This window comes from Macaca fascicularis, chromosome 2 (genome assembly GCF_037993035.2).
Source record: "Macaca fascicularis isolate 582-1 chromosome 2, T2T-MFA8v1.1".
Classification (NCBI taxonomy): Eukaryota; Metazoa; Chordata; class Mammalia; order Primates; family Cercopithecidae; genus Macaca; species Macaca fascicularis.
In genome coordinates, this window is record NC_088376.1 from 5331264 (window position 1) to 5355771 (window position 24508).

The following is a 24508-nucleotide window of genomic DNA, read 5'->3' on the forward strand; positions in this document are numbered from 1 at the left end:
TTGAATTACTTATGAGAAATAAAATTCAGTATTCTTAATTACATTACAGGGATAAGTTGTCCTCATAAGAGGATAATTTATAAATTATTTTTTCTTTCAAAGTTCTTCAGTTTTTAAATGCTATTTTTAAATTATCTATGACAAAGGAGTAAAAAAATACTGTGGAAAATTGAATAGCAGACAATCTATTTATTTCTTACATTGGATTTGTGTTGCTGATAAATGCTCATTTATATACAGCTAGCCCCTTCATGAGAGATACTGATATCCTTGGTTTAACATTATTATTTGCAACCTAAGTCCATTGACTCTAAGTTAATTCGTAAACATAGTCCCTTCCTTATTCTGTGCTTGTTTCACCATCTATAAAATATGCAACTGGATGATCTCCAAGGAGGCTTTCAGCCATGACATTTTAATATTTGAAACAGGATCACAAAGCTCATTTTGAAATATATGAATGACATTCTCGGATTTAACATTGCAGGTGTTAGCTATTCTTGAGCAAACATAAAGGTCCAGACCACATAGGATTTGTAATTTTTTAAACACAAATTTGAATAATCCACGTTAAGGACATGTGTGAAGAAAAGATCTATGTAGCTAGAGATGGAGTGTAGCCATCACCCAGCTGTCACATACAAATGCAGCTGTGTTGTTCTCATATGAGAGCCACTAGTAGGATAGATAGACATTATTATAAACATAACAAAATAAGAAAATGAAGATAAAATGTGCTAGATTCCCAACCAATCCAGGTTTTTTTTTCAGGCAATATCAGGAGTCTATTATAGTTCTCAGAATTTAGTTACTATTTTCAAACAGGATAAAAGGCCAGGGTTTTGATTTATCTTAGAATCAAATTCTATTTAGAAAAGTTTTCCAACTAGAAAAATTTAAAACTTCTTAAAAATTGGAGTCAAAATGGGGAAGTAGAAAAGTTTTTTGAGATGACTTAAAAAGTCACTCCAAACTAAAACAACAGGAGGAATACTTCATCAAGGCTCACCCCTTCACTGGTTTAGCAGATTTGTATTGAACTTAACTGTGTGTCAGATGCTCAAGGAATTCAGAATTTATTCAGAAGTGAATAAAATAAAATCCTGCCCTCACGAATCTTATATCCTAGTTGGGGAAATAGATTATAAAATAGACCCATAAAATATTGTCCCACTAGTGGTTCTTAAATGACCTGAGGGGGAAAGTATAAAGTAAGTTAAGAGGACTTTTTAAAAAAGACAGAGAATGTCATTTTGCTTGGGCAATCAGCAAAGTCCTCAGAGGAGTAACATTTTAACAGACATCTAGTAAAATAAGAGAGAAAGACATGCACATATCCAGAGGAAGAGCATTGCAGAGAATACAAATGGTAGATACAAAGGCTTTAAAGCAAGTACTGCTGGGAAGGTTGTAGGGGAACAAGAAGCCAAGTGCCTAAAGTATTGAATGAGAAGAAGCATCATAAAATAGAAACAAAGAACATTTGTCTGTTTTTGCTTTTGTTGCCTGTGCTTTTGGTGTCATAGCTATGAAATCATTGCCAAGACCAATGTCAAGAAGATTTCTCCCTATGTTTTCCTCTAGTAGTTTCACAGTTTCAGGTCTTATGTTTAAGTGTTTAATCCATTTTGAGTTGATTTTTACGTACGGTATAAGATAAGGGTCCAGTTTCATTCTTTTGCTGGTGGATATCAAACTGAAAAGCTTTGCACAGCAAAGGAAATAACAGTGAGACGCAACCTATAAAATGGCAGAAAATCTCTGCAAACCATATATCTGATAAGAAATTCATATCCAAAATGTACAGAGGACACAATTCAATAGCAAAAATCAATAAATAACCCAATTTAAAAATGAACAAAGGCCCTAAATATACATAATAGACATTTCTACAAAGACATACAAATGGCCAACAGATACATGAAAAAATGCTCAACTTTACTAGGCACCAGGGAAATGCGAATCAAAACCACAATGAAATATCACCTGATACCTGTAAGGATGGCTATTTGAAAAGAAAATCTGTGTTGACAAGGATATAGAGAAATTGGAACCGTTGTAAAATGGTACAGCTGCTATGGAAAACAATGTGGAGGTTCTTTAAAAAATTACAAATAGAATGACCGTATGATACAACGATCCAAAATCCCAATTCTGAGTATATATCCAAAAGAACTGACATTGGGATCTCCAGAAAAGATATCTTCACCTTTATGTTCATTGCAGCATTATTTATAATAGTCAAGATATGGAAACAACCTAAATGTTCATCAGTGGATGAATGGATTTTAAAAATGTAATATGTACATATAATGGAATATTTAAGCCTTAGAAAAGGAGAAAATCTTGCCATATGAGACAACATGAATGAAACTGAAAGACATCACACTAAGTGAAATAAACCAGTCACAGAAGACGTAATACTGTGTGATCCTACTTATTTGAAGCATCTGAAATAGACATATTCATAGAAGTAGAGAGTAGAGAGTAGAATGGCGATTACCAAGGGCTAGCGGGAGAGGGAAATAGGAAGTTGTTAATGGGTATAAAGTTTCAGTTATGCAAGATGAATACCTTCTGGAGAAGTGATTTTAACACACATGCACACATACATATAAAACAGGGCAGAAGGAAACTTTTTGAGGTGATGGATATGTTTATTACCTTGATTATGGTAATGGCTTCATAGCTGTATGCATATTGTTTAAATCTATCTCCCTGTAATCTTAACACCATGGTGCACAGAAAAATGAACAAAGAATAAAAAAGAGTTCTTGGCCCCCAAATTTACTTTTTAAGAAGCCACCCTAGAATCATCCCATTTCAGAGGAAAGTTCCTATATAACTAATGCAACCCAGTTGGACTAGAAGCCACCTTCAAATTCTGAAAACTGTTCAGAGCCCTGTCTGATGCCGATAAATATTATTCAAGGTGACAGATGGAGACTAAGATGAATGACACCGTATTCAACTACTACTATCGTGTCTTGCATGTATGCAGAATGCACTTAACAAATGCCAAATAAACTGAAACGATTGCAAACTCAAAAGAGAGAAAGCTATGATAAATTAAAAACTAAAGTATATTGGATTAACATATTTAAAAACCAACAGAAGAGTTGGAAGATAAGCACATTGTTTTTAAAAATAAAGTAGGAAACTGGAAAAAACAGATTTAGAAGTGGTTGCCTCTAGGAAGGAGAGGGGTGAGATGGTGTGGAGACACAGACTGTTGGTTTTCATTATAAGCTTTTAAGTTTGTTTTGATTTTTAAAATGTGCCTGTATTACATAAATAAGACTTATAAGGAAATTTTTAAAAGAAGAAATAAATTGAACTACTGAGCGTACATAGATACACTTTAATATTGATTTTCTCCTGGATACAAAGAGAAAAAGTGGAGTCAGAGTTAACATTTCTGGGACTTCTCATCATGGAGAATCGTTTGAAAAAAGAAACCAAACCGGTCTTGAAGGAACTGAGCGAGGCCCGTATCAGGACTGTGATGATTACAGGTATATATTTGTTTCTAGGTGCCTGGCAAGTTGATTGTATCCCAGGCATAAGAACAAGATGTGTGAGCTGAGTTCATGTGTCAGAGACAGAGAAAAATGTTTTTGTTGTTGAATTTGTTACCCTGTAGTCCCTTACCTGAAAACATGTACAGCTGCCCCGACAGGACCAGAAGCTTTGGAGGTAGGGACCGTATCTCATTCTCTTTGTCTAATGACTGCCCCTCCTAGCCAGGATCTGTGCAGTGCCTCTAGGCTCACAGTAAATGAGCAAGAATGGGTGTGTTCTCATCAAGAAACCCAATGATCCCTCTGCACAGAGGATTGAGCCTCTGGTTGATGGTCCTCTAGGGCAGTAGGGCCAGGCATGGTGTATAATCATCAAATCCAAGCACAGCCTGACCCTGTGTGTTCTTTGCTTAGTTGGTTTCCAGACCCCGTGGATGGTTTTATGCTATCAGGCTGAGATCATACTATATTTGCCACTAAGAGCAGTCTGACTTCTGAGGATTAGTCATAAATGCTTAAGTATTTCTTTATTAATTCACACAGGTTTTGAAATACACATGGACAGGATATGACGCTGAATGTTGTGAGAGGGAGATGGGAATATAGTGTTTGCCCATGAGGGGCAGTCTACAGCAGAGAGGAAGATAAAATAAAGCAGAAAGCAGTAAATGCCCCCAAAGAACACTAAGCAGAGTGGAAAAGGGCGACCTCAGTTCCTGTTGCTGAGGGGAGGTTTGTACATGCAGAAAGCAAAGTTTCTTTGTCTTCTAGGTGACAACCTTCAAACAGCCATTACTGTTGCAAAGAATTCTGAAATGATCCCTCCAGGCAGCCAAGTGATCATTGTTGAAGCCAATGAACCAGAAGAATTTGTTCCTGCCTCTGTGACCTGGCAGCTGGTGGAGAACCAAGAGACTGGACCTGGGAAGATAGTGAGCAAATGTTAGAAGGCCCCTCTGTGGGCCTAGACTGATGGAATACAATCCTGGCACTGCTCAGCCTTCTCTCAACTCCAGGAGTCATCTCAGTAATAATCCCTCACATCTGTCCAGAGTTGGACAGTTTGCAAAGCATTTCCACCAGCTCTGGTTGCCTGTGAAAATCACCTGGGGGAGTTTCTAAGCTTCCAGTGCAGGCTGCACCAATTAAATCAGAACCCCTGGGGTGGGAGCTAGCATCGGGTGCTTTTCCCAGCGACTCCAGTGTGCAGTCATGGCTGAGAACTACTGATTTACACTCATATTTTCCACGTGGTCATTAAAATAACCCTATGCAATTGGGCAAACCATTAATTTTACAAATGAGAAAACTGAGGCTCAGAGCAGTAAGCTTGCCCAATACAAAAACTGGTGAGTTGCAGAGCAGGAAAGCAGACTTAGGCCTATTTGATTCCACACAGATCCGTGGGCATTTGGATTGTACTATACCTATGACACGAAGCTAACAGAGGCTGGGCTTCTCTAGATAGAAATCTCCCTATGCTCTTGTGACAGAATAGCTCTTTCATATGACGACAATGGGCTGTAGCCTCACGTTCCATCACTAACGGTAACACCCATGCTTTTGTGTGAATTCAAAGATACGGCCCTACAGGTGATGAATTACAAAAATGCTGCCTTCCTCCAGGCTCACCAGCCTTTTGGATTGTTAAGTATAGAGTGGGCCTCTGTGCAGTCAGGAGTCTTTGTGCAGTATACAAACTGCACAGCTATACAGAATGGCCCTGCCCTTATCCTGGGAAGAGGTGGGTTAACTTGCTTCAACCTCTAATTGCATGGGCTGTGAAAGATGACAGCGCTCTCTCTGCTCTCAGCAGATTTCTGACGCTTATTTCCTTGTGAACCTACTTGCTTCTATATCAGTGCATGCCGCCTGAATTTCACTGCATGCTGTAACCCAGGCCCTTTGTGAATTTAACTGAGAGTCCGCTCACACTACTTTCATGAATTGAATGCCTCTACTGACATTTTGGTTCCCACCAGGAGAAACTGTATCACAGTTTCAGGCCTTCCTCCTCCCTGGGTCCCTCCACCACACTTCCTCTCCCCACATTCCCAGTTCAAGCGAAAGGAATTCCTGCTCCTGTCTCAGGAGGGATGCTTTAGAACATGCCTTTTGTTGGTTATTTTGCAACTGGGGATAGAAAGGGAGGGGTGTGTCATCTTGCCTCCCGGTTCAGCATAGCAAATTTTTTTTCCTTCAAATACAATGCTTTCCCTGAGATGAAGTCATCTGATGAATAAAATTTTCTCACCTCCTGCAATATTTGAATTTAGAGTCCTAAACACAAATGGAAGGCTCCCTGAGAAATGTTGCATGAAAAACCATGATTGATTATTGATATAATGAATGCACAGGCATTCATCAGATGCTTTCTCCCTAACTGAGAGCCAGGTAGGGCTAGAATCAAGCCAGAGAAATATCGTGACAAGTGAAAGGTAGGAGGGGAAGGGTTTTGGAAAAGGATTACTCCTGGTGCAGTGGGATGTAGAGTATGGAAGAGAATGTAGGGAACCATGATAGAAAGGGTTACCTGTTGAGGTAGGATCATAACAAAGGTCAGAGGTTGGGTCCTAAAAGGAGTTAGGCACTGAAGAAAGAGTGCCTACTTTACAGTGAAGACAATGAGAGTGATTTTTGAATAAGTGAATGGTAAGAGATCTTAGAAAATATAAGGTTGCATGATAAGGAGAAGGAAGAAGAGGGAAGAATTTTCCTATTCTTCCTTGTAATAACTAATTGGGACCTAGGAATAGTTAGATTTCTTCAGTAGACTGACATCATGCATATTATCTCCCAAGACAGGATCCAGAGTAGCGTACTGTCAAAGTATCATATGTTTATGTAATCTTGGGGGGAATGTTTAGAGTGTTTTCTTCCTATGGGTGGAAGTGCTGTAGGCAAATTACACCTTATTTTGTTGCTGACCTTCACACTGTTAGGCAACATGAAAACTCTTCCTTCAATAAAGCATAGGAAAGCAGAGACACTCCTTAAGAGTCAATGTAGAAATGATGCCCTTTTGATTTTAGGAAACCTGCGTGTACACTGGAAACAGTTCAACCCCTCGTGGGGAAAGAGGAAGCTGTTACCATTTTGCAATGAGTGGGAAATCATACCAAGTGATATTTGAGCATTTCACCAGCTTGCTTCCAAAAGTAAGTACTGAAGAAATGAAGTGTTTTGTTTTGCTCCTCAAATTAGCGAGTGCGAAAGGAGGAGGAGAGTATTGAAAACAGTGATCACTGAGGTTGCCTCACAATTAGAGAATAAACACGCACAAAGGAGTACTGTCCCTGAGAATGTTTTCTGGCCCTTTTTATGCCTTCCTGGCCCCAGGCAGACCCACGGCCTCCCATTCCAAGTTTGAGTTCTGGTACTTTCTCTCACCCCTGTGGCCAGTTCAGCCTTCCTCCTCCTTTCCCTCCCCACCCAGGAGAACGGCAGAGTTCCAGATACGCTGCTTGTTTTGAGGGCCAGCTTCTCTCTGAAACCTACCAGCTCGTGTCAGGCTAAGCTCTATTCCCCTTCCTGTCTGGATTCTTAAATTACAGCAAGAGGAGACAAAGGCCCCATGGTTTATTTTCAGAGTCATTTGTTATCTTGTCCTCTGTGTGTCCTGTTTTAAAATAGTGCTGTGCAGGGTTGCACTGTCAATATGTGGGAGATTAATGGAGCACAAGGGGAGGGCAGCAACCATCTGTTAGCAGTGTCTTAAAAATTCTGTCATCCTAGCAGTCAAAGACCCCAGAATCTAGACCCCAAAGGCTTCTAGAAAGCTCTTAGTTCAGTTCAGGGAAAGCTGAGACTCAGAGAGGTTAATTTGCTTGTCTAAGGTGTGCACAGCTAGCTGGCACAGCTGAGAAGAGAGCCTTGTTTCTCAGCTTCCAGCCTTTCCTCTGTCTATGCTATGATTATGGAGATGGTGTCTATTAGGAAAGAACTGTGTTTCCTCAAGCATTTTTATTTCATATGCTCTGCTGCTTCTTAGTTACTATAGTATTATTGATTAGTGGTCACCCCATCTTGGAAAAATGGTCTGGGAAAAAAAGTAATGGAGTTGTGATGGAGGACTTTAGGTGAAATTTCAATATTAAAGCTTTAAATCTCCTTATTTCCCTTCCTGGTATTGGTCTAATGACATACCATCCAATGCTGTATTAAATTAGTAACCAGGAGTGATTTTTCAGGGCTGTTCTTTTATTTTTAAAAGTTTTCTTCTTCCCAATCATATTGCAATGGTTCTTTTTTTTTAGATTCTGGTGAATGGAACAGTTTTTGCAAGAATGTCTCCTGGGCAGAAATCAAGCCTTATTGAAGAATTTCAGAAATTAAAGTAGGTGTCATGGCATGAAAGACGAGTATGCTCATTAACTATTGCTACCTATGGGTCACTAATTCAGGTGTGGGTCAGAATGGCTATTATTAAAAAGTCACAAATAACAAATGTTGGCAAGACTGCAGAGAAAAGGGAACACTTACACGCTATCGGTGGGAGTGTAAATTAGTTCAACCATTGTAGAAAGCAGTATGGCAATTCCTCAAAGAGCTAAAACAGAACTACCATTTGAACCGGCAATCCCAATGCTGGGTATATACCCAGAGGAATGTAAATCATTCTACCATAGAGACACATGCACATGACTGTTCATTGCAGCACTATTCACAATAGCAAAAACATGGGAATCAACATAAATGCCCACCAATGACAGAGTGGATAAAGAAAATGTGGTACGTATACACCATGGAATACAGTGTAGCCATAAAAATGAATGAGTGTATGACTTTTGCAGGAACACAGATGGAAATGGAGGCTATTATATTTAGCAAACTCAAGCAGGAACAGAAAATCAAATACTATGTGTTCTCACTTATAAGTGGAAGCTAAATGATGAGAACACATGGACACAAAGAAGAAAAACACAGATACTGGGGTCTACTTGAGAGTAGAGGGTGGGAAGAGGGAGAGGAGCAGAAAAAATAACTACTGGGTACTGGGCTTAATTCCTGGGTGATGAAATAATCTGTAAAACAAACCTCCGTGACATGAGTTCCCTCGTATAACAAACCTGCACATGTTCCCCAAACCTAAAATAAAAGTTAAAAAAAGAGGATTAAAAAAAAATTCAGGTGTGGCTTAGCTGAGTCTTCTGGCTCAGGATATCTCTAGGAGATGTAACCAGGTCTTGGCCATGACTACAGTCAATCAGTGCTTGAGGGGAAAAAATCTCTCACCAGCCTCACTCACATGTTGTTGAAGGCTCAGTGCCTCCTGAGCGATTGGACCGAACCTCAGTTTTTCACTGGCTAGCTGACAGAAGCCAACCTCACTTCCTTGTGACAGGGACCATTTCATAAGGAAGCTCATGGTGTGACAGTTGACTTTTAAAAGAGTAAGCAAGCAAGAAGAACCAGAGACAGAGAGAGCACACAAGACAGTTGTTGCTGTTTATTTATATACCAGTCGCAGAAGTGACATCTTACCACCTTTGCTGCATTCCCTTCCTTAGGAGCAAGTCACTAGATCCAGCCCACTTCCAGGGGAGTGGATTACACAGGGCATGGATGCCAGGAGCTGGGGATCACTGAGGGTCATTAGAAGTTGCCCATCCCAGACACCATTTGTTCTGTGGTTCATAAGGCATGTATCTTAGAGAAACCCTCCCCTGCTTAGATGTAGCAGAAATAGTAAGGCAGGTTGTATAGCTTAGAATCAGAAAAATGGGGAAGTAGGTGAGTTATACCCTGGAATTATTTTAAGTTGGTCCATTAGAAGATATGTGAATAATTTCTGGTCCTCTTAGCAAGAGATGAAATAGCATTTTCTCTTTATCTGGCCCCAGTAGGGAAAGTCAAGAGAAAGTTCTTTATTACCCCCTTCAAAAATAAAGATGACCAAGTTACATTATAGTGAAATGGTACTTCTTGAGACCAGATCTACCTATTGCTTGCTGGGAATGTAACAGTTTGGGGCTGCAGAGTCTAGGAAGTGAAAAGGAACATAGGGTAGTGAATCTTTAGATGATGGCTGGTGAGTAGTTGGTGAAATCAGGAGACAGCGTTGTACTGTTAGATTTTGTTTCCCATAGGGAAGTCTCAAAAACTGCCTATTAACTTCCAGAATGCCTGAGGCTGGGTAAGCAAAATGACTATTTCATTCACATGATTATTACATGATATTGTTGAAGAAAGTAATTTTACCTTTTTCAAATGCCTGAGAAATTTTGCCAACTAAAATGCCTAATTTTGAAAAGCCATATTCCCCTTAAAAAATCAATTCAGGAAGACACATACTGTCTCAGAATGAGCGGTCTTCTCAACATCCCAATCTTCCTCCTCATGCCTTTGTCAATGGCAATGTGCATAAGGCTGTCTGCATTCTCTTTCTGAATTCAGGGAACACTAAAAGATGTAAGATTCCTGATGTGATATAGAGGCTAGATGTGTGCTTTAAGCCTGAAAAAAGGAGCCATTTTTCAACAATTGTGGGTAGTCATGACATGAACATATATAGCATGATTATTTTCATCTACACAACCCAATATTGCATTGAACCATGGGGGTATGCCTACATTTGACTTTTTTTTTTTTTTTTTTTTGAGATAGAGTCCCGCTTTTTTGCCCAGGCTGGAGTGCAATGGTGCAATATTGGCTCACTGCAGCCTCTACTTCCTGAGTTCAAACAGTCCTCCTGCCTCAGCCTCCCAAGTAGCTGGGATTATAGGTGCCACCATGCCTAGCTAATTTTTTCGATCTTTAGTAGAGATGGGGTTTCACCATGTTGGCCAGGCTGGTCTCAAACTCCTGACCTCGAGATCCACCCACCTCAGCCTCCCAAAGTGCTGGGATTACAGGTGTGAGCCACTGCGCCCAGCCACATTTAACTACTTTTGACCTATAAAAGTGGTTATTTCTTACGCATTAACTAATAATGAGGAAATTCTAAGAAAACTTTATTTTTTCTCCTTATTGATTTTATAATTCTGTTTTTAGAAAAATGCAGCTAAGTCTTTAAGAATATTGTCATTTATCAATACTTACAATGTATTACTTATAATAGAAGGCAGGCAGTGTCTTACATCAGAAACTCCTTTTCTTTGGCAGCCATATTAATTTTCACTCTTCTGTTTGTATTATGCTTGCACACCAAATTGATACAGATGGAAAACATCTCATTTTCACCTGAGATGCATCAAAAATATGAGCATATGTCTCTACTTATATCTATTAAACTATTTTTGAAATTTCTCATCCTGGTATCTGAACTGTAAATACCCAACAATAGTCAGTGACTAAAATGCAACTGGATTGGATTATGATCTCTGCGTTAGGTTGTGTGGGAAGCGCTCTGCTCATGAGTGCACACTCTTAAGCGTGGGCTTGGTGCGTATCATCAAGCAGGACTTCTTTTAAAGTGTGTGATCACTGTTTTGCCGATGTCCTTGGTTATATCACTACCATTTCAATGTGATTGGTTGAAGCAACTTAAATAATGCAACGGCCTTTTCCCTCCTGGAATATGTGTCTCCAAACCATTTTTCTTCAGCCTGATTCCAGGTGTGTTCAGGGGACACACACATACACACAAATCACATGTGACTTAGTTATGATGGAAAATATTCAAGTGAGCTGTTCATTTTTCTTACCTACTAATCCTTCTTCTCCTGTCTCCTGCAGTTATTATGTGGGCATGTGTGGAGATGGAGCTAACGATTGTGGGGTGAGTAGAAATGGCTTTTGCTCAGGCAAGCCGCTCACTAATATCCCTCTGGAGGACCTCAGGCTCTCCTGGGGTTTGTCTCTCATCCTTCCACCAGCAACCATTTGATTATTTTGCTGTTTACATCCACCTCTACCTGAGTGTGGGTTGGAAGTGGAGGGGAGGAAAGGGAGATGAGACACTTTCGATGCTTTCTGGAAACTCCTAGAATAATAAACACAAAGGAAGGCTACTTAGATTCCTATATTTCAGGTTCCAAAGATGGAACTTGACAAGTCTAGCTGCTTTCAATCTTTCCTGTTATCAGTAATGAAATGATTTCTCAGGGATGTGATTTCTTTTCCCCCCTCAAGGTCACGCAACTGATAAAGACTCAGTGAAAAAAAAGTTTGAAACTGATGATTAAAGTTTTGAATTATATGTAAATTATATTTATTCCTGCCAAACTTTCATTCTGTGGTTAGTTTTTAAAAGTTTCCTTCATCCATAATTCTTTCACTCAGTTAAATCCTAGACCAAACTATTTAGTATTTTTATGCTATAGAAAAAGCTAAATAAAATGATTCTCAGCAATTTATTTTTCATATGCAGTAGAAGGGCAGTGAATGTTTTATATTCTGAGTTTTAAAGACATGAAGGAAACAAATAGTCTACCTTCAAGATTATGTACATAAGCAAATATTTCAGTAGCTGATTTATGGGACAAGAAGTGAGGAAGATTTCTTTGTATTTCCAAAGCTTATTAGAGATTTAAGATCTTGGTATTTGTTTTATTCCTCTCTTAAATATTATTTCCAAATTTCTGTGAAAACTATGTTTATAGTTAGAGATTTATTAAGATGTTTTTTGCTTTATGTTTCATGAGAAAAAGCTAATTTTTAGTCTGTTCTTTCAAATCTAGAATGTGTATCCTTTCACATTAATTATGTGGAGTTTAGAATAAAACAAAAAAAATCAAATGCTAAAAGGGACATAGTCTCTGCCTCCTAAAGAGTTCATTGTCTGATGAAGAAAGTATCATGAATAAAACTAACCCTAACATAAAGTAGATGGTCCTAAAGTATATAATAGAGATACGAAATAGAGAGAAAAGAGGAAGAAGAAAATGTCCTAATATTTATCAAACATGAATCTAGTATGTACTGCTTATGGTGCCAGGTACCCTGTAGTTCTATGGAACTACAGATATATAAAAGTTCATTTTATGCCTGCACAATTCTCGTAGGATCAGACTAGGAAAAGGTGGGGATTCTATCTTTAACCTTTGTTCAAGGAGATTCCCACCAGGTACAAGAACTGAAATGGTGAAGGTCCCCAACCAACGTCCATCCAAATTTTGTCATCTTTTTAACTGACATTTTGAATGAGGGCTTCCATCTCCTTTTCACATCTATACTCCCCACAGGCAGGGCCCTTGTACGCACACGCTCACATGCACACACGCATGCATGTACACACACCACTTTTCTACCTCTGGGTCATTGTTTAGTTAGTGACTTTGTGGATCAGGGGAGAGAGGGCACTCTAGGTGGAGGGACAGCATAAACAGAGACCCAAATATGAAAGGGTATAGTGTTATACCTTCACGAGGTGAAGAACTGTCTCTTGGTGTTTTGAGAGGTAAAGCCTAGCCTGAAAAGTCATGGGTGAGACATGGGCTTATCATTCCAGGCTTTGAAGGTGGCTCATGCAGGCATTTCATTGTCAGAGCAGGAAGCATCTGTGGCATCCCCTTTTACCTCTAAAACAGCCAACATCAAGTGTGTGCCTCATCTCATCAGGTAAGTCATTTTTTCCTCTTCCACCCCTGCAATGAGCGGGCCCATTGTCTGGCTCTGGAGACAGACAGAATTCAACTACAACCTAAAGTGATAAATGCTGCAACAGAGGTATGGGTGAAGTGCCATTGGAGAACTAATGAAGGGGGCCATTGGTGTTACTCAGGAGTGCTGGTAAAAGCCACAGAACAGTGACTTTTGCTGAGCCTTAAAGGATAGGTGGGTATCATGTAAACAGTTGAAAGCTTGACTTGATGTTTTAAAACTAATCGTATTTCTTACTTTTTCTCTCCTCTATTTGGTATGTTGGATGCTTCCTGTGACATCCAGATTCTCAGGAATTTTGGATGGATGAGGAAGCAGAAAGGAAATACTTCATTAGATAGCTTCCCTAAATACTATTACATGTCTCCAAAATGCAAATTAGCAAATATCCAATGTATTTTACATAAAAGATGTTACAGTTGATTGACAGTGTCAGGGAACGGGAAGTGATATGGTTTGGCTTTGTGTCCCCACCCAAATCTCATCTAGAGTTGTGGTTCCCAACCTGGTGCCTGGTGGGAGGTGACTGGATCATGGGGGCAGTTTCCCCAATGATGTTCTCATGATAGTGAGGGAGTCCTCATGAGATGGGATGATTTTTAAAGTGGCAGTTTCCCCTCTGTGCTTTCTCTCTCTTGTTCTCTTGTGAAGAAGGTGCCCACTTCTCCTTCACCTTCCGCCATCATTGTAAGTTTCCTGAGGCTTCCCCAGCCATGTGGAATTGTGAGCCAATTAAACCTCTTTTGTTTATAAATTACCCTGTCTTAGGTAGTAATCTTTACGGCAGTGTAAAAATGGACTCACACAGGAAAGCATAAGAGACATTCATTTTCACAGTATGCTTCCCTCACCTCCACTCCACTCTCATTTCTGATCTCATGTCTACTAATATTTTAAATGTAGTTAAGAACAAAACACCCAGTTTTATGTTTATTCATAAATCTGATTTCTCTATTGTTTCCTATAGCACTTAGGGTTAATTGCTGGGCATTTTCCTGGGCAGTGATCTGAAAGCCATTGCTGGATTTTGAGATTCATACAAAAAAGACAACTATGAAGTTCCCCAGCATGTCCTTTGGTACATCAGAATAAACAGGTCACTGGCAGGAATCACGGGACCTAAAGGTAGCAGGTCTAAAATTCCATGCCCTTGGCTGGCTGCATATCAGCAAGACAGCTTTACACAACACCCTGAACACTGGGTGTCTGTACCTGTGTCCTTTCACACCCTCAAACATGATCACTTCCCCTGCCTCCAAAGCAGCTCCTCTTCCCAACCCCCACTTTCCCTGCTTCTAAGAACAATTTACTCCTTAGAGTCTGCCACTGAGGTTCAGACCCTTAGAGTACATTTAACTCCTTCCTCTTCTTTACCCACAACCAAACGAGCATTATGTTTTGCTGATTTATTTTGCAGAGTCTCTCTAAGCACTTTGGTTACTATCTCTAGTGTCTTAACCTTGGTTTGTGTCATGGTGACTACACAGTGATAGTACTCAGAACCCTCGCCTTATTTTATGCTTTTCATCATCAATACAACTCATGGAGCTCTTTACAAATGTGCTTGGAAATGTAAAGAATGAGAGAGTCTTGCCCCTAGAGAATTTACATTCCAGCAAAAATTGTGTGTGTGCATGTGTGTGTGTATATATATAGTATGTATATGTGTAATATACATACTTATATATAATTTACTGTCATCTTGATCTCTTGATCTTTATGGCCCACTCAGATTATTACCCTAGGGTCTTCCCGAAATATCAAAGCCAACATTACACATATGTATATGTGTAATATACATACATATATATACACACACACATACACACAAATATATACATTACTTATTGAGTGTCTCTCATGCATCAGGCATGTTTTATACACACACACACACAATTTTATATATATATATATATATATATATATGTACACACACACACACACACACACACACAATGTCTGATGCATGGGAGGTGCTCAATACATTTTCTTGAAACCAATTAATGTCCAAACAATACAGCAAATGTTCTGGCAGTTGAGTGTGAGAACTCAAGCCAGGAGGGAAGGTTTCAGTAGGGGAGTTGCAACTTGAAAAATGGGTAAGACTTAAGCAAACAGAAAGGAGGTGGGAAGGAATTCCAGGTGGGGAAAATGCGGCAGCCATGTTTAGACACAGTGTTGTAACTGGAGAATGCAGGGGCCAGTTGGCGCAACTGGGCTAGAAGACTTTTCGATGGGAATTGCGGTGGTTAAGCTAGAGAACCAGATGTGGAGGCCTTGCAGGGAGTTTGAGCTCCTGGATAGTAGTGCAAAGTGCCTACTTGATCCATTCAACATGCAGTGGCATTTGAACTTCAGATGCTCCTCCTCATGCATGTGGCCCAGTGTATTTATGAGTGCAGTATACTATTACGGAATACAAGTCAGGATGTAAAATTTCTCCAGTGGCAGATGGCTCAGTAAGACTCCAGGGTAGAAACTCCTTGCTTTTATATTTCATAGATTCATAAAAATTAGATATGGTTTAGCTCTGTTAGGCTCGTTTTACTTTTTCTATCCTTGATGCATACTTATTCCTGAGAAAGCACTGCAGAGAGGCAATGAGATACAGTTTTAGATGCATAGGTTCAAATCCACGGATTTTCATCTTTGTCTTTTGAAACATGATTTAGTTGTTGCTATAGTTCAAGTCCTTTAGGGCAAAGACTGTGTCTTAGTCATTTTTGTATCAACCATTATGCCCAGCACCATGCTGGGTACATCAGAGCATTCAGTGAATGTTTGTAGAATGCACAGATAAATGCATGATCTACTTACAATTTACAGTCATTAGGAATAGCAGTAATTTTGGAGGCTCATTTATCCTTTACTTAGAATAGTTTCTTGTATTTTCCTTTGAATCTGGGTGTCTTAATTTTCCTGGAACTATGCATGATTGCAGGGAAAAAAACAATGAAATCACAATGTTTATATCAGACTTGAGAAAACGATCCATACTTCACATGCTTGCCCCTTCTCAGCTTGTCTTCTGCTCCATCCTCGGTGTTGAAAACAAATGACAGCACCTCACAGCTTGGTAGAAAATATCTTCCCAACATATCCTGGCTTCTCTCCCACCCTTGCCTTCTCATTTTGCCTGAGACAAAGTGGTTAGTAGTTTGGCTTTTAGGTTCTTCTTTTCATGTCCCTGTTCCGTTGACCACATCTTTGAGCAGAGCAGGTGTCCATGTTACTGGGGACTAGAAATGACGTGGATGTGGGTCACATTCCATGTGGATTGCTTCTGCCCTGACCAGAGGAGGCTTGAAGGAGAGCTGGTTTGCTGAGGTCCCACTCTGGCATCACGTGCTGCTACCTCACATTGTTTTCTTTTAACCTGTCATAATCCACCATTCAGAAAACCTGGTACTGCATTAACAGCTAAGACTGAATTTTTTTAAAGGAGAAATATCTACTTTTTAAGTTGCATTTTTTTTACTGTCATCTTGATCTCTTGATCTTTATGACCCACTCAGATTATTACCCTGGGGTCTTCCTGCAGTATCAAAGCCAACGTTACCCATTTCATCTCAAATATTAGAGTCACATTCACACTTCCTAAAATGTCAAAGCACCTATCCTTTAGCTTTGTGTCTGCAAGGACCTCTAAAGCACACACAGTGCAATTCCCAGGAAGCATGTATTGTTAAGATGTAATGAGTCACAAGCAAGTCAATACTTGACATTTTGCACCTTATCATAATGTTGTATTGTGTTTATAATACACATAGTAATCTTCTCACTTCACTGAAATCTTGTTGAAAACGAGGAGTGTGCCTGATTCATTTTATATCCTCTATGACTGTTAGCATAATGCTGGTACTTCATAAGCCCTAAATAAAAAGTAAATGAACCGATGAGTAAGGTAATGATTGAAGGAGAGAATGAATGAATGAGTGGTTAAATAAATGAGAGGATGAATTCATGATTAAGTGAATGTATGTCAACAGGCTACTAAAAATATAACTCCTTTTAAATATAAAAGAAGTTGGGAGACATCTATCATATATAACCAATTTTTATTTTTATTTCTTTTTAAACAGAGAAGGCCGAGCTGCTCTGGTTTCCTCTTTTGGAGTATTTAAATACTTGACCATGTACGGCATAATCCAGTTTATCAGTGCATTACTGCTCTATTGGGTATGAACCAAATCATTTCATCTCAGTTCTAATTGCATTTATGTCCCTAATTTATTATTCAGGGTATAGCTCCTACACAAGATTTAATGTTTTATAAATAAATGACACTTCTCAAAATAGGTGTCTGCAAACTCAGGAACCTGGTATAACTGTGCATGAAATGTGGAACTAGAAATAAGTAGATATAGATGAGTTTTCTAGCGTTTTGTTTTTCTCTTGATAACCTGAGACTCTTGACCTCTCCAAACCCCTGTTTCTTCTTTTGGAGTATGAAGAGAGCTTCAGAGCAGCCTAAATATAATTCAGCAGGAAATGGATGAGTCTCCAATTGTGGAATATTTTCAACAAAAGGCTAAGAAGAGATAAAAAGGAAGAGAAGTTGTTGAATTTGCTTTTGAAGGACTAGAATGCTAAAGACCTTTCACAATGGACCCTTATTCCTGAAGGTACTTAGAATTTATACAGTCAGGGATATCATTAGTAAAGAATCAGAAATTCTTTGAAACTAAAAAAGACTCAAAATTAAATGATGATAATAGCCATTTAAAAATTAATTAGCTGTACGGAAGAACTATGTATAGGCTAAAAATAATCTTCATTAGTCCAATCATAGCTTGTACTACAGTAAAATGATCGAACAGGCTCAAGGAACACTTCAGGAGGGATTATTCTGTTGCTTTCCTGGGAGGTTTGAGAAGTGAATAAGAGGACCACAAGATTCTACCATCCAGTGGACTATTGCTTGCAAGGATCACACACACAGGGCTCAAAGGCAGCCTGGTGGGAAGAAACAAGAACTGGACAGGGAGTCAGAAAACCCGGATTCAAGTTCTTCCTCCATCCAAAAAACAAATTAGATCTTGCCTTTGGCCAAAACCTGCTTCTGGGTAGCTGATTTTTCAGAGCCCTCCATAGTTCCATGAAAGCTTCTCCTAGAAGAAAAACTAAAGGTGTGGTTGGAAATTTCTTCTGCTCCATCTCATTCTGAATATATAATTTTACCACTCTCAGGTGAAAAGAAGAGGAAAGGATATGAGAAAGAAAAGTAAAGATGACAGAGGAAGAATTGGAGGTTGACAGGGACACTGAGGAACCAATGGCAGCCTTTCAAACATGTGACAGCAGAAATTCCTTCTCAAAGCCTCCATGGATGGACGTAGAAACCATAGTCCACTCTGCAGCCATTCATTCTAGTGGTCTAGACCTAAATAAGAGTGTCGCAGAAGAACCTTAACCTGGTACCTTCTGGGACTTGGATTCACTGTCTGAGAAGCCAGCAATACTTTCCATGTGCATAAATCTGGTCTATAATGTGCTCAGAATCAGTTTATAGTTTAGTGCTTAGTCAACAGATATGAAACAGATAAACAGACCTGGCTGCAAGAGATATTGCAAGGCACCTTCCTAGAGAGTCATGGTTTGACTTTCATCTCTAAATACTTCAACTCTATAATGTGAACTTGAAAGAAGTTCTGTCTACACAAACCTTAAAAGGCGGATGTACCAGATTGAGTTCTGCAATGGGCTTACTTGGGGTAGGAGCCTTAGTTCAGTTTGTGAAAGTGAATGGACTCCAAGAGACCTATGCTGTAAACTCATACCAAGGGTGAGGATGGAGAGTAACGTCTATTGAATGAATTGCGCCTTCACTTCAAATTTTAAGTATAACATTTCTAAGGGAACATTCAGGCTTTAATATCTTATGTTGAGAATTCAACTGCCTAGGCTGAGACTGCAGCTGTCAGGTAATTTTTGGTTTTTTTTTTGAGACGGAGTCTCGCTCTGTCGCCCAGGCTGGAGTGGAGTGGCCGGATCCCAGCTCACTGCAAGCTCTACCTCCCGGGTTTATGCCATTCTCCTGCCTCAGCCTCCCGAGTAGCTGGGACTACTGGTGCCTGCCACCTTGCCCAGCTAGTTTTTTGTATTTTTTAGTAGAGATGGAGTTTCACCATGTTAGCTAGGATGGTCTTGATCTCCTGACCTCGTGATCCGCCCATCTCGGCCTCCCAAAGTGAGCTGTCAGGTAATTAATGCACCCAATAGGAGGGTGGTTCTCAAATAATTGACTTCTGTTGCTAATATGAAGTAGGTTAAATGCAGGGAAAACAGTCGCCTGGCCTCATTCTGTACAATGAGATGCTAATAATTTTAGGTAAGTCATTTTCTTCCTGAAGAGGGGAAAAAAGTAACAGCTGCCTCCTAGCGACTTAAAAAGAGTGTATGGAATAATAAAAAGGCTATGATGGCACATGCCATATTTATATTTGCTTTTGTTTCTTTTTCAGCAACTACAACTCTTTGGAAATTACCAGTATCTCGTGCAAGATGTAGCCATTACTTTGATGGTCTGTTTAACAAGTAAGCTCTTTAGCAAAGAAAACTGTATTGTTTAATATTTATCTATGAAATTCTAGAAACAGTCACACAAAAAGGAACTTTTGAGAAAGAGGCATCCTTATTTCTAAAACCTCATTATTTACGAATTTTTTAAAAGTGATATTGGGAGTAAGTTGAGAGTTGAAATCCCAAGACTTGGCATTAAAACATTCTGATAACAAATAGGTCTTAGTCACAAAAAATTGTCAATGTAGTCCAACTTCTTTGTAGTTTTATGTCTTGTGCATAGAAAAATGAATACAAAATCTAGAAAGGGAATTTTTTAAAACCCAAAGGTCACTTTCCATTATTCAGCTATGCTTCACGTTGACGTGAAACCAGATTTTTGCTAGGCATTTGATGTGTGAGAACAAATGCTAACATTTTATTTTAGTAAAATTCTCCAAAAGCAAGGTGTGGCTTCCAACAGCAGCTATTGCTCATTTCCTTCCTTTGACATGACACTGATAAAGTATTTCCTGTCAAGGAACTCAGGGCTTGATGCTAACTCTTAATAAGTGAGAAAGGTGACTGCCTCACCAGAGAGCAAGGAAAAAGAATGGCACTGTCATCTCTTTTTCCTTGCTCAACAATAGGCATGTTATGAAAAATAACAGATAAAACATCAGGCAATGCAGGATATTAATAACCTTGAGAATTTCATGTAGCATCTTAATACATAAAACTGATATGTTTTATGTATCAACCCAGTGACCAAATTTATCAGTATCAGAGATATAAGCACTAAAATATCAATTTTGATTCTTAGGGTTGAAATGTCTATTCATAGTTCATTAAAATATTTGTCTAGATGTTATTAATATTCATATGACTGAATAATTTTGCATCAATGAAATTGCTTCTACAGTGTTGGATATTTTAAGCAATTTGCATGATTTATTTGTGAATGATGCTAAAGAGAGAAAAAAACACCAAGAGGTTTCAAGAACCAAGCTTTCAGGCAGCAGCATGGAGGTGAAGGCCATGGCTATTGTGGCCTGTTTCCATGACCTCTGGCTAACTGTCCTCATAGAATTGTGAGGATCAGATACAATGATGCTGGCAGAGTGTGCATCACAGCACAGGACACACTGAGCACTCATTACAATGCGAATCATATCTCCTCCTTTTCCTCTTTTGAGAAGACTGACTAGCTTTCTGAGCACTGGAAGAGCTTTAGAATGTGTACACATAGACCAGTGTCATTAGAAATCCAAAAGCATGGATGGTCTTCCTAGTTCTAGTCTTGCCTCAGACTTGCTATATGACACTGAGCAAGTTATTTGGAGCTTTTGCACACTTAATTCCATGACATTAGTTATATGGTAGTGGGGCCGCTTAACTCTTTCCCACAGCAATAGCCTGTTGAGACTCATGCCAGTTGGTAGCCCTGGGAAACTCAGTCTCGCCTCTCAGAGTGGGCTCTATGGGAGTGCTGGGATGACTCATAGTGGGACCATGATTACCACGAGGAGAAAAAAAACCTCAGAAGGGTGATGATAGACCAGACACATAACATTCTATCAGAATGACGGCGCTTTAATTATTACTCAACAAATTGTAGCTAGTAAATGAGGTAAACTCAGGGAGACTGGTGAAGAAGAGAGTAGAGGCAGAAATCAGCTATGTTTGTTAGTTTGTTTTTTACCCTCTACCTGCAAACATCCTATTGTTTTCCCGTCTCTGCAAGCTTACTCATCCCACAGGCTGATCATTTCCTGGTCAAGTCTAAGTATTAAGATATCTTATCCTTAGACATGAAAAATCTAGGTATTATAATTATTATTTCACATTTTCATCGAATTCAAAGCTTTTCTTCCCTTACATCAAGCCTGAACTATGGGCTTGGGGCAAGCAGTAGACAAGAAGGCCATGGTCTCTTCACTTCCTTTGAGTCACCTACTCTTCACCCCTGTTTCTAGGGAAGAAGAGCAACAAGAGCAAAGGACTTATTTTTATGTTCTTTTTTTTTTCTGCTGCAAATTTTAAGTTCCAGGGTACACGTGCAGGATGTGCAGGATGTGCAGGATGTGCAGGTTTGTTACATAGGTAAACATGTGCCATGGTGGTTTGTGGCACAGATCAACCCATCACCTAGATATTAAGCCCAGCATCCATTAGCTATTCTTCCTGATGCTCTCCTTCCTCCTTGCCCTTCCCAACAGGCCCCAGTGTCTTTTGTCCCCCACCATGTGTCCATGTGTTCCCACTGTTCGGCTCCACTTATAAGTGAGAATATGCAGTGCTTGGTTTTCTGTTCTTGCATTCGTTTGCTGAGGAGCAAATGGAAAAATACTCCATGCTCATGGATAGAAAGAATCAATATAATGAAAATGGCCATACTGCCCAAAGTAATTTATAGATTCAATACTATTCCCATTAAACTACCATTAATATTCTTCACAGAATTAGAAGAAACTATTTTAAAATTCATATGGAACAACAACAAAAGAGCACGAATAGCCAAGACAATCCTGAGCAAAAAGAACAAAGCTGGAGGCATCATGCTACCTGACTTCAAACTACAAAGCAACAGTAACCAAAATAGCATGGTACTGACACAAAACCAGACACAGAGACCAATGAAACAACAGAGAACTCAGAAATAAGACTGCACACGTACAACCATCTGATCTTTGACAAACCTGACAAAAACAAACAATGGGGAAAGGATTCCCCATTTAATAAGTGGTGCTGGGAGAACTGGCTAGCTATATGCAAAAAATTGAAACTGGACCCCTTCCTTACACCTTACACAAAAATTAACTCAAGTTGGATTAAAGACTTAAGTGTAAAACCCAAGACTATAAAAATCCTAGAAGAAAATCTAGGCAAAGGACTTTTTACTTAAGTAGGAGTACGTAGTGCTCTCCTGTCAAATGCCCTCAAATATGGCAGGCACCTACATTTAGGCAATAGGCACGGGGTTCATTGGTGAAATCATCAGAGCTTCCCTGTGGACAGGTGTGGACTAGACCATGCCCTGACATAGTGGTGCTCTCTCCCTCTGACTTCTCAGGATTTCTTTCTGCAGCTGCCTCCTAGTGGTACATACATGAAGCCCTTTTCTACTGCTGGGCCCTCCAACCCCAGCAGGCTGCCACATGGATAAACTCCTTCCAGGATAGCTAGCTGTAGCCTATCTATCAAGGCTAATTTCCATGGCTTCTACTTAACCTACCAGACAGTAAATAAGTAGCTTGCTCTCACTGCTGCCTGCCCTTTCCCTCTGCTATTACCATGAAGGGGAGTGAGCAAGGCCAATATCCTCTCCTAAAACCACTTCCAGTCTCTCTAACATTGGCTCTTATGACTTCCCCTCATGGGGTTGTGGTGATGCTGAGAAGAAAGCCACAGTTTACATTGCTCCTAACAATTGCCTTTAAAGAATTGCTTGATAATCTCCATGAGTTTTCCTCTTATACAGACAGCATGCAGCAAATTAGGCAGGAACAAGCATGCTTATAGTTAAATAACCAATATGGATCTCTCTTGCTAGGTACTATGGAGATATGGCGACAATCTCTCTTCACAATAAATAGGCACTTGCAATTCACTGTCCTCAAATATAAGGCTCAGCACAATTCTCTAGACAAGAGAAGCACCATTCAACATTCCCTTATACAAGTGTTCATCCCTCACTGTGTATTAGCCACATAGGTTCCTGGGGCATGAGAAGATTGATTGTTCAAGTTCAGAGTTTAGTGGGGGATTCACATACATGAACAAATAAGACGCAAGTTAAAAGTAGTGAGTAGCAGAAAACAGCAGATGCTTTGGGAGTTCAGAGAAAGAAGAGATGTTTTCTGATAATCTGGGGTTAAGGAGGAGATAGCAGTGGAGAAAGGAGAAAGATACTAGGCACTGATGCATGAAAGAAGTAGCATTCGCATCAAAATAGGAAGGATGGATAAATTTCAAAGATCTTTTGCTAAAAGAAGAGCATTTCAAGTAGAAGGAAGCAGTATGAGCAAGAGAAAGCTGACAAATATGGGGTATGAGTTTTTAATGTGACCACACTGCAGTGTATGTGACATCTTTTACTGAAAAATTGAAAAAGTGAATTGGGTCAAATCACAGAGAATCTTGACTGCTGGTCTGAGAACTGTGGACATTTATCTGCAGCCCTTAGGAGTCATCACCAATTGATGATCAATGTAAAATTACAGATGTCCCTGATTTACGATGGTTTGACTTATGGTTTTTAACTTTACAATGGTGCCAAAGTGATGCACATTCAGAAGAATGCTACTCTCTTAGGATGCTGGGCAGTGGCAGCAAGCTGCCGCTCCCAGCCAGCCCAGCAATCATGAGGTTAAACAACAGATACTCTACATTGTACTGTGTTGCCAGATGATTTTGCTCAATTGTAGCCTAATTAAGTGTTGTGAGCATGTTTGAGCTAGGCTAGGCTAAACTATGGTATTCAGTAGGTTAGGTGTACAGTATAGATGTATTTTCAACTTAAAAATGTTTTCAGTTTGCAATGGGCTTATCAGAAAGTAACCCCATTGTAAATCAAAGGGCATCTGTATTCTCTTTAAGGCTTCCTACATTTCCAAGTTTCCAGATTAAGGCTTTTGGCCTTAACTCTGAATTGGTTCTGGGAAGAGACAATACCATCACATATTTAATTTATTTACTTACTTACCTATACACACCCTGCCTTGTTCCCACAAGGTTTTAAGGCAATGTATGGAGACAAAATATAATGCATTACACAGAAAATCTAGAAGAAAAATAAGATGAAGTGAGGAGGGATGTTGATCAGGCAATGCATGTCTGGAAGTCCAATTTGACTCTATTTTGTGTAGCGGCATTTTTAAGGGAGCTTGTTTTGCCACATCTCTGTCCTTGTCAACAAGAACTCAAATTAGGTCAAGAAAATG

General features: G+C 39.5%; 1 protein-coding gene across 1 annotated transcript in view; it reads left to right on the forward strand.

Annotated features, from left to right (window-relative positions):
• The window catches only part of ATP13A5 (ATPase 13A5), a 115021-nt gene that overhangs the window by 70330 nt on the left and 20183 nt on the right, over window positions 1–24508 (forward strand). The window contains exons 18-25 of the mRNA XM_005545383.5: window positions 3391–3515; window positions 4293–4453; window positions 6554–6679; window positions 7778–7857; window positions 11199–11241; window positions 12913–13022; window positions 17147–17243; window positions 19529–19601. Coding sequence (XP_005545440.3) covers window positions 3391–3515; window positions 4293–4453; window positions 6554–6679; window positions 7778–7857; window positions 11199–11241; window positions 12913–13022; window positions 17147–17243; window positions 19529–19601 — 815 coding nt within the window. The remainder of the gene's footprint in view (window positions 1–3390; window positions 3516–4292; window positions 4454–6553; window positions 6680–7777; window positions 7858–11198; window positions 11242–12912; window positions 13023–17146; window positions 17244–19528; window positions 19602–24508) is intronic.